This window comes from Thamnophis sirtalis, unplaced genomic scaffold, assembly GCF_051295495.1.
Source record: "Thamnophis sirtalis isolate CommonGarterSnake01/CBP01778 unplaced genomic scaffold, rThaSir2_p1.2 scaffold_7, whole genome shotgun sequence".
Classification (NCBI taxonomy): Eukaryota; Metazoa; Chordata; class Lepidosauria; order Squamata; family Natricidae; genus Thamnophis; species Thamnophis sirtalis.
The window spans coordinates 54,360,879-54,374,649 of record NW_028261387.1 but is presented as its reverse complement, the minus strand read 5'-3'; the positions used below and the strand labels follow the sequence as shown (position 1 = coordinate 54,374,649).

The 13,771-nt window shown below is 40.4% G+C and overlaps 1 protein-coding gene across 2 annotated transcripts in view; it reads left to right on the top strand.

Moving 5' to 3' along the window:
• Nucleotides 1-13,521, top strand: part of PIGR (polymeric immunoglobulin receptor) — a 39,496-nt gene extending 25,975 nt beyond the window's left edge. For both annotated transcript variants that reach the window (XM_014055614.2, XM_087720086.1), the window contains exons 3-11: nucleotides 2,581-2,919; nucleotides 4,432-4,761; nucleotides 4,873-5,193; nucleotides 9,013-9,327; nucleotides 9,952-10,093; nucleotides 10,816-10,934; nucleotides 11,523-11,651; nucleotides 11,815-11,849; nucleotides 12,819-13,521. In XM_014055614.2, the coding sequence (XP_013911089.2) occupies nucleotides 2,581-2,919; nucleotides 4,432-4,761; nucleotides 4,873-5,193; nucleotides 9,013-9,327; nucleotides 9,952-10,093; nucleotides 10,816-10,934; nucleotides 11,523-11,651; nucleotides 11,815-11,849; nucleotides 12,819-12,914 (1,826 nt within the window). In that variant the 3' untranslated portion in view covers nucleotides 12,915-13,521. The remainder of the gene's footprint in view (nucleotides 1-2,580; nucleotides 2,920-4,431; nucleotides 4,762-4,872; nucleotides 5,194-9,012; nucleotides 9,328-9,951; nucleotides 10,094-10,815; nucleotides 10,935-11,522; nucleotides 11,652-11,814; nucleotides 11,850-12,818) is intronic.
• Nucleotides 13,522-13,771: the final 250 nt, after the last annotated feature.

Below are 13,771 nucleotides of genomic sequence, written 5' to 3'. Positions count from 1 at the left end.
AGCGTACTGCAAGTTCCAAGACCTAGACGAACTTGTTCTTGACCGCATAATTTGTGGTGTGCATTAAGACATTAATTTACAGAGGAGGTTACTTGCCAAGTTTAACCTCACTCTGCCAATTGCCTTGGACGAGGCCAGGGTGTCAGAATCAGCCGTCAAGTCCACAGAGACACTGCAGCGTCAAAATACTCTGCAATACGTGCAGAAGAATACACACGTTCACCACGGGGCTGCAGAGGCCGAGAGCTCTGAAGGTGAAAAAGATGACAGCTACCACATGGTCAGTAGCTGCACCAAGTACTTGAGAGACCACCTTCTGCTAATTACCTCCCATAGACCCATTAGATCCCACAGATTAGGCCTCCTCTGAATTCCATCTGCCGGCCAATGCCAGCTGTCGACCACCTGGAAGAGGGCCTTCTCTGTGGCTGCTCCGGCCCTCTGGAACGATCTCTCCGTGGAGTTTCGGACCCTCACCACCCTTCAGGCCTTCCATATAGCCGTTAGGACCAGGCTGTCCCAGCAGGCCTGGGGTTGTTGAGTTCCACCCCTACTCGAATTGGCTATGCTTGTTGTGTTTTTTAAATTGTTTGTATTGTCTTGTTTTTTGTCTTACTTTTTTGTATTTGTTCCCCTCCCCTTGGCTTTTATTCAGACGCCCTGAGTCCCTTTGGGAATAGGGTGGCATACAAGTCGAATAAATCCAATCCAATCCAATCCAAAGTGCTTACCCTGTACCCAGTGACGTGCGATGAGGCTTATGGCTGGTGAGGCACTGAGACAAAATTTTTTAGACTTGTTGACTTCAACTCCCAGGATTCCACAGCCAGACATGCTCAGTTCCGATTTAAAGCAACAGCATTTGTTTTTCTCCTTTGCAAAATAAGTTTCCTTCTTTCTTTTTCTTTTTCTTCTCCCTTCCCCTCCTTCCTCCCTCTCTCCCTCCCTCCCCCCTCTCAAACACACACACAAACACACAGAAGTTGGATTGGACTATTTCTCCTACCCCCTTCCCTCTCTCACTCAAACAAACTCTCTCTCAAACAAGCACACACACACACACACAAAGTTGGATTGGAGGGAGTCAGGGAGACCACAGGAGGAGGCAGGAAGCCAGTCAAAGAGCCATACTGGAGCACACACACTTTCCCTCAGCCCCAGAAGGATCCAGCCCAGCTTCACTGATTACAGGTTTGAAAAGACAACATGGCTCTGCCTGCAATCAAACTACACTTGGGGAGGGAGAGCACTTCCCTCCAGCCTTTGCCCAAAGCCCCGCACCAGGAGGATGAAGTTTGAATTCCTCCCACTCCCTCTGACCCACATGTACCTTTTCCAGCTGTTTCAGAGAGGATTTCAACTCTGCTCTTGCCTGTCATCATGAAAAGAAAAAAAAGGTAAAAGGAAAAAAGGCAAGAGCTGAGGTCAGGCTGAGTTAGTTGCTGCATCACCGTGGATGACTGCTTAACTGTTTAAAAAAGCCTCTAAAAAAGTGTCCTCTTTAGGAGGACGCAGGAGAACAATGTAGTACCTTGATGACCGCTTCTGCCATAGTGGAGGTCATCAGGACTACCTCTAGCCATTTCGAGTAGGTGTCCACAACTACGAGGAATGTCTGGCCATGAACTGGGCCAGCAAAATCAATGTGCACCCTAGACCACGGTGCTTGAGGTCACTCTCACTCCTTAGTGGGTGCCTATGGGGAAGCTGGTCTGCATTCCTGGCACGGTGTGCAGGTAGCTACCCATTCTTCTATCTCCCTGTCCATGTTATGCCACTCCTAGCCAAAAACTTCATCCTGACAACTCCAGGATGCCCTATGTGTAAAGCCTCTAACACTGCAATGCGCAGTTTGGGTGGAACAATGACCCGGTCCTCCCACAGCAAGCAGCCATTTACAACAGATAACTCTTCATGTTTACAATGGTACACTTTGAATTCAGACCAACAGCCCCCTTGGGCCACACCCTCTACACCCAGTTCAAAATTTGTTTGATGGTGGAGTCCTTTGCAGAGTGATGGGCAACACCACTGGACGAGACAGGACCAGTCTCTAGGCAGTAAATGAGAAGGACTGGCATCTTGGGGGTAGGATCAGCAAGAAGTTCTGGCAGCGGGTGGTGGCTCAAGGTGTCGGCATGTCCCAAAGTGCAGCCTGGTCGGTGGATGAGATGGTAGGAGTAGCAGCAAGAAAGATGGTCTATCTGGTCAACCATGGTGATAATGACAAAAGAGTAGGTTGGTCCCCAGCCAGTAAGCCCAGTAGAGGTTTGTAGTCTGTAATGAGTTTGAAATCACAGCCATATAGGTACTTCAACTGTAGTGGTTTCTACCAAGGTCCTCTGTTCCGGTGAGAACAGAGGTTTAATCTCATTGGTCGAAGGGTCTGACAGCTCCCTATAAAATGGCTGCTATCAGACTCAGCCTTCGCTGGATCGTTCTCACTTGTTGCATTTAATAAAGAGCTGTTGTTACCGTTAGCCTGTGTGTGCCTATCCATTACCCGATCTAACAAGGTATGTTGAATATTATATAAGTATACATATACTTACACGTTCCCATATTATTTCCTTTTCTCAGTTTCCGCCTCAAATGTCCTCTTTGGCCCAAAGCAGATAACTGGATTGGTGGAAGGTTCCGTGAGTATCAAATGTTTCTATCCTCCCACGAGTGTGAATATTCATTCCAGGAAGTACTGGTGCAGGGAATCAACAAGACGTTGTTACACCTTTATTTCATCTAATGGTTTTGTTCTCAAAGATTACAAAGACAGAGCCTCCATAACTGACTTTCCGGAGAATGGCATGTTCATCATAAAAATATCAGACCTGAGATTCAAAGATATGGGTCTATACAGATGTGGCATTGGTTTAAATGACTATGGATTGTCCTTTAAAGTCCAGCTGGAAGTTACTCAAGGTATTGTTTTCTAATCCTCTAGACTTTCTTGGATAATACATTAAGATTGCTAAATGTGGACCTTCCCTAGCAGAAATGTATTAGGTTTATTTAACCCATCTCAAAGAGAAATATATGAGATTTGTATAAATGAAAGGACCTTTTCTGTGGTCTCATCCCTACTTAATTTGTCAAAGCATTTTAAATAATAGTATTTTTATCTAGTTCACTGTTATATTGCTCAGTTTTATTGCAGTTATTTAATATTTCATGAATTGTATTATAGATTGAAACATCATACTTTTTAAATAAATGCACATTTAAGAATTTCTTAAAATAAATACACTTTGTGAAGATAATTGATCTGTATTATGTTTCCCCCTTTAATAAAAATGTGTATACTTTATAGCTTAATTCTAAGAAGACATTCTCTGAAAGAGCTACCTGACAAAATTGGTGTATGGGGAAAGGATTACAGCACAGTATAAACTTTAGTGGGTAGGGAGTAAAAATGTCTTCAAGTTTTCTGTTGCTTGCTACATTTGTTATGTCAAAAAGTAGACATAGAAATTTAAAATGTCTTTCAGTGATTTCTTTCCATACCACAATTGGGTATTGGGGGGGGGGGCACAAAATGTTCATGTAGTCCGAGATATCATATTAATATATGTGTCGGATCTGTAAGCCATCTTTTCTTTTTGGACTTCAGGCCTGCCACACTTTCTCTTGTGGGAAACTGGGAAGGGGGGTTATGTGGAGTTGGGTGATGTGTAGTCATAATAACATTCTTCTCTGAAAGTCAAGGTCAACTTTGTCTCTGCACCTGGCCAGATCTGGATGGGAGGAATCTGTCTTCGTGGCAGTGAAAAATTGGACCATGTGATGAACTTGTGGGTGTTGGGGCAGTATCTTGAACTTTCAATTGAGTGGGGAAAACCTGGAGTGCCAACCAGGATTAAGAACTGCATGCATACATTTGTTCCTTCATATGCTCATTTACGTGCACACCATACCATATCCATATACTCATTGTACTAATAAAAGTATCATTCCTGCTCTTTCTCCACCCCTCCCTTAACAATTAGTCACATTGTGTTTTTATCACTAACAACCAGAACCTATGGGGAATTAGATTGTTTTGTTTTGTGTCATTAACTGCAACAGAAAAACAAGAGTCCATGCTGATCAGCTGGCCAGAGAGAAAAGTGGGCAAACACTTTGCTTTTGGAACAGCATTTTTCGTGACCAAGATCCACAAGCAGCTCCTTCATGCTAAGAGAATGAGCTCTATTTGTAGAGTGCCAAGTTAGGCACAGTTTACCAGGATCACTAAGTTTTGATAAAGCTTATGGTTTATCAAGCTACTTTGGATACTACTTATCTGTTATAATTGTAGTTGTAACTAAAATACTAACATAAAATAAATAACTGTTAGTCAAAATGTTAATATAAACTATTGTGTGATATTGCAAGAAAACAGCATAAAGGAAGCAGAATAAATGCATCTAATGACTTCTCATTACTTTAATGCAGACCAAGTACCACCTGAGGAAGCACAACTTTATTATGCTGAGCAGCAAAAAACAGTGACCATGACCTGCGACTTTGGTGTGCAGTATGCAAGTTTCAGGAAATACCTGTGCAAGATGACAAAGAGCAACTGTTACAATGTGATTGATACATATGGAAATGTGGAACCAACCTACTTAGGAAGAACTCTGTTGACCAATCTTGCTACACCTGGAGCTTTCAGTGTCATTGTGAGCCAGTTAAAGAAAGAAGATTCAGGTTTATATCTTTGTGGAGTTGGGAATTATGGAGCAGATGGAGAATCCAAAAAGTTAGATCTACATGTCTATGAAGGTAAGTGAAAGAACTCTTGGATTCCAAATCTGTCACTACAAATAATTAACTGATTGAGAAAACAATTATAATAACATTTTTATAATTTTATGCTTATATTTCTATCTGTAGATGGATTGGCACCTAAACAACAGTCAGTGTTAAATGGAGTCCAGGGTGGCTCTGTGACTGTTGAATGTCATTATAATCCAAAAGAAAACACATTGAAATACTGGTGCAAGTGGAAAAAACATGGATGTACTGAATTAATAAGCAATAAAGGCTTTGTGCTGGATTCCTATGAGGGAAGACTTACGATACATGATGATCCAGAAAATGGCACATTCACTATCATACTGAACCAACTGCAACAGGATGATATAGGCTATTACTGGTGTATGACTAATGGAAAAACGGAAAGGAAGTCCTCAGTAGAGCTGAAGATTGTAGAAGGTACTGCTTGGTGTAATGTATTTTAGGAATGTCCTTTGCCTAACTGATGAGTTCCTGCAAAAAAAAAACCTAAGCCACCTCAACCATTCTCTTGGTTTTAAATAAGATATATTTACAGAGAAATGCTATTCCACATGATTAATATAAGGCCACCTGCTCAGGCAGCTAATTAAAAAAATCCAGCAAATTAAAACTTATTGCATCAAAGACAATTAGCACATTCAGACAATTAAAATGGATTCTCAGATGAGCATGTCCTTAAGACCTTTTGAAAGTCAGACTGGCTTGGGCTACCTGAATCTTTGGGGGTTGCTGTTCCAAACCCAGATGGAAAGTCAAAATAAACATAATAGAATAGAATAATAGAAATAATATGTAAGTGGTAAGCAGGAAGATGAGTCAGAAGGGGAAGTAACTCTTGTCCCCCTTGCTGCTATCCAAGCAAAAAGTTCTACTAGGTAGCTTGTCTTTGCTTTGAAAGTATCATTACCCACTGTCCATGATTTTTATTCATTTCAAATTTAGCATTTAAAGATTTGTATAATAAATTAAAAATAAAACAACATATACATGTATATACATATATAAATACATTATTTATATCTACTGTAGCTTGCAGTACTCTTAAATCCTGTTGTTGTTGTTTTGGTAGGAGAGGCAGATAGAAACAGAAATTTAATTTGCTGTTGAAATACTGGGTACTGAAAGACAGTTGTTTTCTAAGATTATGATTTTTATTTCCTTTTTAAGTTTTAAAACCTAATTCTGTTTTCTTTTTATATCTGATAACAATTTTTTAATTCAGAATATCATTTCTATTTTCCTCAAGTAAATTATTGCATATGTTTGTAACATCTTTGTTTGGGAAAAAAAACTTTTTCAAGAAGAGCCAAGGTGGCGCAGTGGTTAAATGCAGCACTGCAGGCTTGTATTGTATTGTATTGTATTGTATTGTATTATTTGTATGCCGTCCTTCTCCGGGAGGACTCAGGGTGGCGAACAATTCAAGGGGGGAAAAAAAGGGGAACATAAAAGACAAAATACAAATAATAAAAGTAGACAACAGTCGCACAACCATACATGTCGAGAGGGGAGGGAACTCATCACCCCCAGGCCTGCCGGCAAAGCCAGGTTTTGACGGCTTTTCGGAAGGCCTGGAGAGAGGTGAGGGTCCGAATCCCTGCGGGGAGTTCATTCCAGAGGGCTGGAGTTGCCACAGAGAAGGCCCTCCCCCGGGTAATAGCCAGGTGGCATTGGCTGGTAGATGGCACCCGGAGGAGGCCAACCCTGTGAGATCTAATGGGTCTGTGGGAGGTAATTGGCAGCAGGCGGTCTCTCAAGTACCCAGATCCAATACCATGAAGGGCTTTATAAGTTACGACTAGCACCTTGAAGCGTATCCGGAGACTGATCGGTAACCAGTGCAGCTCGTGGAGGATAGGTGTAACGTGGGTGTACCGAGGTGCACCCACAATCGCTCGCGCGGCTGCATTCTGGACGAGTTGAAGTCTCCGAATACTCTTCAAGGGCTGCCCCATGTAGAGCGCATTGCAGTAGTCCGGTCTTGAGGTCACGAGGGCGTGAGTGACTGTTGCGAGTGCCTCCCGGTCCAGGTAGGGATGCAACTGGTGTACCAGCCGAACCTGGGCAAATGCCCCCCTGGTCACAGCTGTCAAATGGTGTTCTAAAGTCAGCTGTGGATCCAGGAGGCCCCCCAAGTTGCGAGCCCTGTCTGAGGGGCGTAGATTTTCACCCCCCAGCCTGAGTGATGGAATATTGACCAAGTTTTTGGGAGGGAAACACAACAGCCACTCGGTCTTGTCTGGATTGAGTACAAGCTTGTTAACCCCCATCCAGACCCTAACAGCCTCCAGGCACTGGCAGATCATGTCAACCACTTCACTGAGTTGGCACGGGGTGGACAGATACAGCTGTGTATCGTCCGCATATTGATGGTGTTTTATCCCGTGTTGTCGAATGATCTCACCCAGTGGCTTCATGTAGATATTAAATAGCAGGGGGGACAGGACCGAACCCTGAGGAACCCCGTATTTCAGGGGCCTAGGGGTAGACCTCTCCTCCCCAACTAACACCGACTGCGACCTGTCCAAGAGGTAGGAGGAGAACCACCGAAAAACGGTGCCTCCCACCCCCACCTCTCGCAACCGTCGCAGAAGGATACCATGGTCGATGGTATCGAAGGCTGCTGAGAGGTCAAGGAGCACTAGGATGGAAGAATGACCTCCATCCCTGGCTCTCCAGAGATCATCGGTCAGTGCGACCAAAGCAGTTTCCATGCTGTAGCCAGGCCTGAAACCAGACTGAAAGGAGTCTAGATAATCGGCTTCATCCAAGGACCGCCGGAGTTGCAAGGCCACCACTTTCTCAACAATCTACTTCAGCTGACTGCAGTTCTGCAGTTCGGCTGTTCAAATCTCACCAGCTCAGGGTTGACTCAGTCTTCCATCCTTCTGAGGTGGGTAAAATGAGGACCTGGATTGTTGTTGGGGGCAATATGCTGACTCTGGAAACTGCTTAGAGAGGGCTGAAAGCCCTATGAAGCGGTATATAAGTCTAACTGCTATTGCTATAAGACAATTAACTGGCTAACGGAGATTTAAATCAAGATTTCACAACACTTTAATTACTATATCACAATGCAATGTGTGCAACTTACCATATATGTCATTGTCCACTTTCATAACTAAGGTTTTCATATAAAAGATTCATGGGAACTGCCATCTCTGTTAAATTAGTTAATTGCTGTTCTGACCCCCCCCCTCCGTATGGTGAGTCACACCGACACAAGATTACTGCTAGACAATTTATTCACAGTAAATTAACACACCAACAAGACTTTGGCAGCAACCCAGACTTCCACAGTTAAGAAATACCCATAAGAGCTTCTCCAGCTTTAGTATAATGGTTGTGTCCTGCAAAAAGGTCTCCTCCCAAAGTCTCTTCTTATATACTCTCTTGGGAGGAGCCTTAATCACAACCACCTGGCCCCAATTATCTTCTATATCTCTGTAGTTGCTGTCGGCGCTTATCTGCCCATCTTTGCATGGTGTCTGGGACCAACTCCCTTAGCTCCTCCCCACTGCTCCAGGGCCTGATGTCTTCACCACTGCTCCAGGGCCTGGCGTCAGGGACAAACTCCCTTTGGCTTTCATCGCCTCAGGTGCCTTCTGGTGGCCAACCAGCCTCTCTGGTCCTTGCTTGGAGTCTGAATCCTGTCCAGGATCCTCCACATCTTCCAGAGCCGACTCATAGGGTCCCTTGCTATCAGAGTCTGTTTGCAGCTCCAACGGCTCCTGCTGGGCCACCACAAATTTCCTAATTCAAGTGTGACAGTTACCCATTGATTACCCTTTGGAACGAGCTCCCCGTAGAGATTCGCACCCTCTCCACCATCCAGGCCTTCCGCACAGCCCTTAAGAACTGGCTCGCCCGTCAGGCCTGGGGACAAGGATAGTTACCCCTCCCGAATGATGAATGTATGTTGTTTACTATTTTATTATATGTCTCTATCTTAACGTCTGTATTCCCCTTCCCCGATTTTATGTGAGCCGCCCTGAGTCCCCTCAGGGAAAAGGGCGGCCTACAAATACTAATAAAATCAAATCAAATCAAAATCAAATGTGCCAAGGAAAGGCCAGCTAATTTCTGCTTGCATTATAGCTGTGTAGATTCAGTGGGTAAGGAAGCTGTATTATGTAGACAAGATAATCAATCATTTTAGTGGTGCTAAAAATCAAGCACTCTGTTTTCAAGTGTTTGGGAGGGGTTATTACACTTTTTTTCTTTCTCCTGACACAGGACAACCTTCATTAATAACAAAGAAACAAGTTCACGCTATTGCTGGCTCCTCTCTGACTATATCATGCTCTTATCCATGCAAATATTTTACATATCAGAAATATTGGTGCAAATGGAAGAACACTGAATGTAAACCACTCATCTTATCTGAACAAAACCAGACCGGCTTGGTAGTTAGCTGTGACAAAGATAATAGAATTTTAACTTTGAACTTTGACCAGGTGGCACCCACAGACCAAGGATGGTATTGGTGTGGTGTTAAACATGGACAGCAATATGGAGAAACAGTTGCATTGCAGCTGCAAGTACAAGGAGGTGAGTCTAAACAACAGGGAACCAAATTAGATTATACCCATTCCAATTTTCAGCTGTAACTTAGTCAAAATCTTGTCAAAGTCTTGGAAGTTATTTCATGGCCACCAACATAGAACCGTTCCTTCTTTCAGGATGATATTCTCAACTTCCTTCTCTATGGTATAATTGCCTTCATTAGCTGACTTACGTAGTTTTAAAGAAATGCGGTGGCTCAGTGGCCAAGACTCTGAGCTTGTTGATCAGTTCAGCGATTTGAATCCCTAGCACTGCATAATGGAATGAGTTCCTGTTACTTGTCCCAGCTTCTGCCAACCTAGCTGTTTGGAAGCATATAAAAATATAAGTAGAAAAAATAGGAACCACCTTTGGTGGAAGGTAACAGCGTTCTGTGTGCCTTTGTCGTTTAGTCATGCCGGACAGGGCTGGCTGTTTGGCTTTGAAATGGAGATGAGCACCTCTCCCTAGAGTCGAGAACAATTAGCACATATATGTGAGGGGAACCTTTACTTATGAAAAAGAATGTAACTTGAGCATGATCTCATTGGTTTTTTTGCTGATTTTTTTCTTGGCTTTTATGTTCTCATTTGCTTCTGGGTTACCAACTCCCCAAATACTCCAAAATAGTACTTCAAAATTTTGAAGAAGCATCCAGAATCAATGAAGACCCCAATGAAGAGATTGTCATTCCTGGAATAAATCCTGTTAATAGGAATTCTCCCTTAGACAAAGCCAATCAGGCAGCTGAAAGTGGAACTTCCTCAGGCAGGTAAGCTGCTTTGAAAATAATTAATAATGATTTATGAATGCATGCATATAAAGAATCAAAAGTATTTAAGCATCCCCATATAATTATTGGCTTAAATAATATTAACCAATAGAAAATTAATTTGCAATTCTGGAGAGCCAAAAATGATGTAAGAAGTGGCAGGTTTGTGTGTTTTAAGTGCTGGGTTATTGCAATTGCGCAGAAACACAATTCAGGAATTCATCTCATTTCTAGAAGATAAATATAACTAGTTTCAGGCAATCTCAGTCTTAATCAGATTTTTAAAGTCAATCCAGGTTTGTATCATGTTGGTTAAGTACTATGTTGCTCAACAGAATATTATCCAGGCAGGTAGCTATATACACCCAGAATTCCCTAGTATACATGACTGCTACTGAGACTAATGAAAAATAATGATCATAGCCTTCCCCCAGGTCTATACAGTAAGTTATTTCATTCTGTACATCAGTGTGGACATATGTGGGTGTTGAAGGCTTTTTTCTGCAAACAAGGAAAACTACAATCAATCAAAAATTAAAAGCTAATTTTCCCAATCTCTTTCTTAGAGTCAAGATGGAAATATTAACATAAGAGAGCCTTGATGGAATGAAGTTCATTCCTATAGCATTACGTTCTAGAACTTCTTCACTGTCTTCTGAAAAATATTATTAAGACTGTACTAATACTGTATATTTGCTATGCCAATTTTGCTTCTTTTCCAGCCATGGTGAAAATAAGAACTCTGTTGTTCTTCTTGCCACTTTGATCCCCTGTGGAATTGTGTTTCTGCTTCTTATCACTGCCTTTACCATAAAGAAGTTCAGATTATTTAGGAATTCTGGTGAGTATATACTAAATATAACCTCCTTGGAAACTATTTTAATTTCTATACATATAGCATATTTTTGAGCATCAAATAGGGCAAAGAATGCTTTTACATATAGAAATAAAATTACAGGATAAAAATTAGAAACTTTACAGTCTGGATTATAAATGTACTATGGTTGAATAATTAAAAAAAATTCTTTCATTCCAGAAATTTGTTCTGTTTAATCTCTCTTCCTCCCTCTTCCCCTTCACTCTCCTATTAAACCCAGAAAGAATGAATTAATGTTATCTGTGTTAGGGCTGTTACGGTTTATAGATTTCTTTAGTGTGGTATTAGAAGACCTTAGATTTAGTCCTAAAACCTTCTCTAACACACCTGTGGATTATGGCCATTTAATTAATGGAACAATGCAAATACCATGTTGTGAGCTTTTCTGACCCAAGTTGCATCTCTGGTAGCTCCTTCAAATAGTACTTCAATAAGATTTCAGCAATAAGACTACAATCTATATCAGCTTTTCTCTTCTAGAATTAATACAATATGTATATAGAATCTAAGGTGAAACAAATTGTAGTGAAATGTTCTTTTTTCTTTTTATAGATCTTGTATCAGTTGGAAGCTACAGGACAAATATCAGCATGACAGAGTTTGAGAATGTGAGACAGTATGGGGCAAAGGACAATGCACAAATGGAAGACTTTCATGAGACCCAAATGGGAAAGAAGGATGGTAATGCTATTCAAAATGTATTTTGATTGTGGTTTGATACTTACTAGCCAAATATAATTGTCACTTTGTCAGCAATGAAGTTACATTATTTTGACAATTATAGAATTTATAGCTACATGAAGTTTTATTTTTTCACATTCAATCTATCTTGTATTCTTTTCAGAGCATTCAGACAGTCCTAAGGGTAAACCAAAGAGGGTAAGGACAAATTATATTATTTTGAGAGGATTATAATGGATTAATATTATTCATTTGTATGTTTATTCATTTGCTTTTAGAGCTTAAGATAGTATGAAGAGACTTTTCTCTATGTCTTTCATATCATAGTCTCGTTTAGCAATACTATGTTAAGCACAAACTTTCTTATGGTTGTCCCTAACATCAGAATTTTCTGTATTTGGAGTAAAGTTGGCTATCTTTTCACTCAATTTTGAGGGAAATAAATGTATTCTTGTTTCATAGTACTATTCTATCTCATCATAGTGATAGTTTTGGAAGTTGGATGAATTTATTCATTTATTAATCAAATTTACATAATACATCAATATCACCAGAAGGGACTCTGAGCAACGTAGAAAAATCAATCGACGTTGGACCATTTAAAAAAGATTGTCATGTTATTTTTGTTTCATATGTAATTTTACATTATAATTTTAAATGAACAGCTTATTTTATTTGATATTGTAAAACCTTCTCACAAACCTTTTGTAAGCCATATTGTTTGAAATATTGTACCAAATATTGTAGACTGGAAGACACATAGTTTAGCAACAATTCCAGGTTCAGTTCTGTTACTTGCTCATTGAGCTGGGGAGAAAAATTGGATTGAAACTCTGAAAGTTATTTCTCATTAGTGTCAATAATGGGTTAAATAAACCAATGATCTCATACAATTTAGATTCCTAATATTGTAGAAATTAATTGCATATGGCATTAAGTATAATGAATATTAGCATGAAATTATAGCATTAAAGTTTAGGCTGAAATATAATTATTAGTATTTAAGGCAGCCATACTGGCTGATTTGTAGAGCTGAGATTACATACCTGGAGAATATCCAGTTTGGGGATGACTGTTTTAAAAAGCAGATGACAATTTTGGTTAGGTTCCTTATAACGTTATCCTCAGGCGCCATGAAAATAATGCTGGGATTTCTATTCATTTTAGGGTTCTAAAGAGGAAGCTGAAATGGCTTACACAACATTCCTGCTTCAGTCAGAAAACATTTCTTCTCAAGTATCCTCAGATCAATCATCTGCATAATCTCATTTGGGAGAGCTCTGCAGATCAGTGAAAACTAATTATGCCTTAATGATTGAAGACAGATCATGACTGGAATCAGCAAACGCATTCTTATACTCATTTTGATAATTTCTCAGATAATTTCAGTGTCATCACAACTTATCCAATTACACACTTCTGAGTCTGATATATTGGTTTAAGAGTTAAACAGCTTTACTCAAATTGAACAATAACCTTCTTAATCTTATAAATATAACCAACTGTGTTTTGAAATGATATTCAGAAGTTTTGCATATGTGATTTGGTTGTCTTCCTATAAAAGGCAGAAATTCTACAGATCCTAATGGTAATGTGTTTTCATAAAATACTGGGTTAATCAGGGGACAAAGAAGGATTCCACTCCCTCCCCATTAGATTAACCCAAGATTAAGTATACCGTATTTACTCTGGAAAGCTCATCAAATTATCTTTTTTTTTTCATTTTGACAACTTTATTCTGATGTCTATAGGCAGAGCAATAATAGCTAGTGGTCTAAGTACATTTCAGGACAGGACAGGGATTTTAATCACCTGACTCTAGCTCTAGTGCACCCTAGACCTTCATCTGGGAGAAAGGAAGACAATGAAAGCAATGGCTTCACCTCTGGGCTGGGCTTCACATCTAAACCATTGATCTTTTGATGCAAGGCAGTAAAATTGATGAATTAAAATGTAATCCTGAATTAGTTGCACATTTTGGATGTGTGTGTGTGTGTGTGTGTGTGTGTGTGTGTATGCATACATACATACATATACACACACACATACATATACACATGCACATATATACTGTATATCCATTGATAGCAGCAGTCACAGCAACAATTACACCTATAATA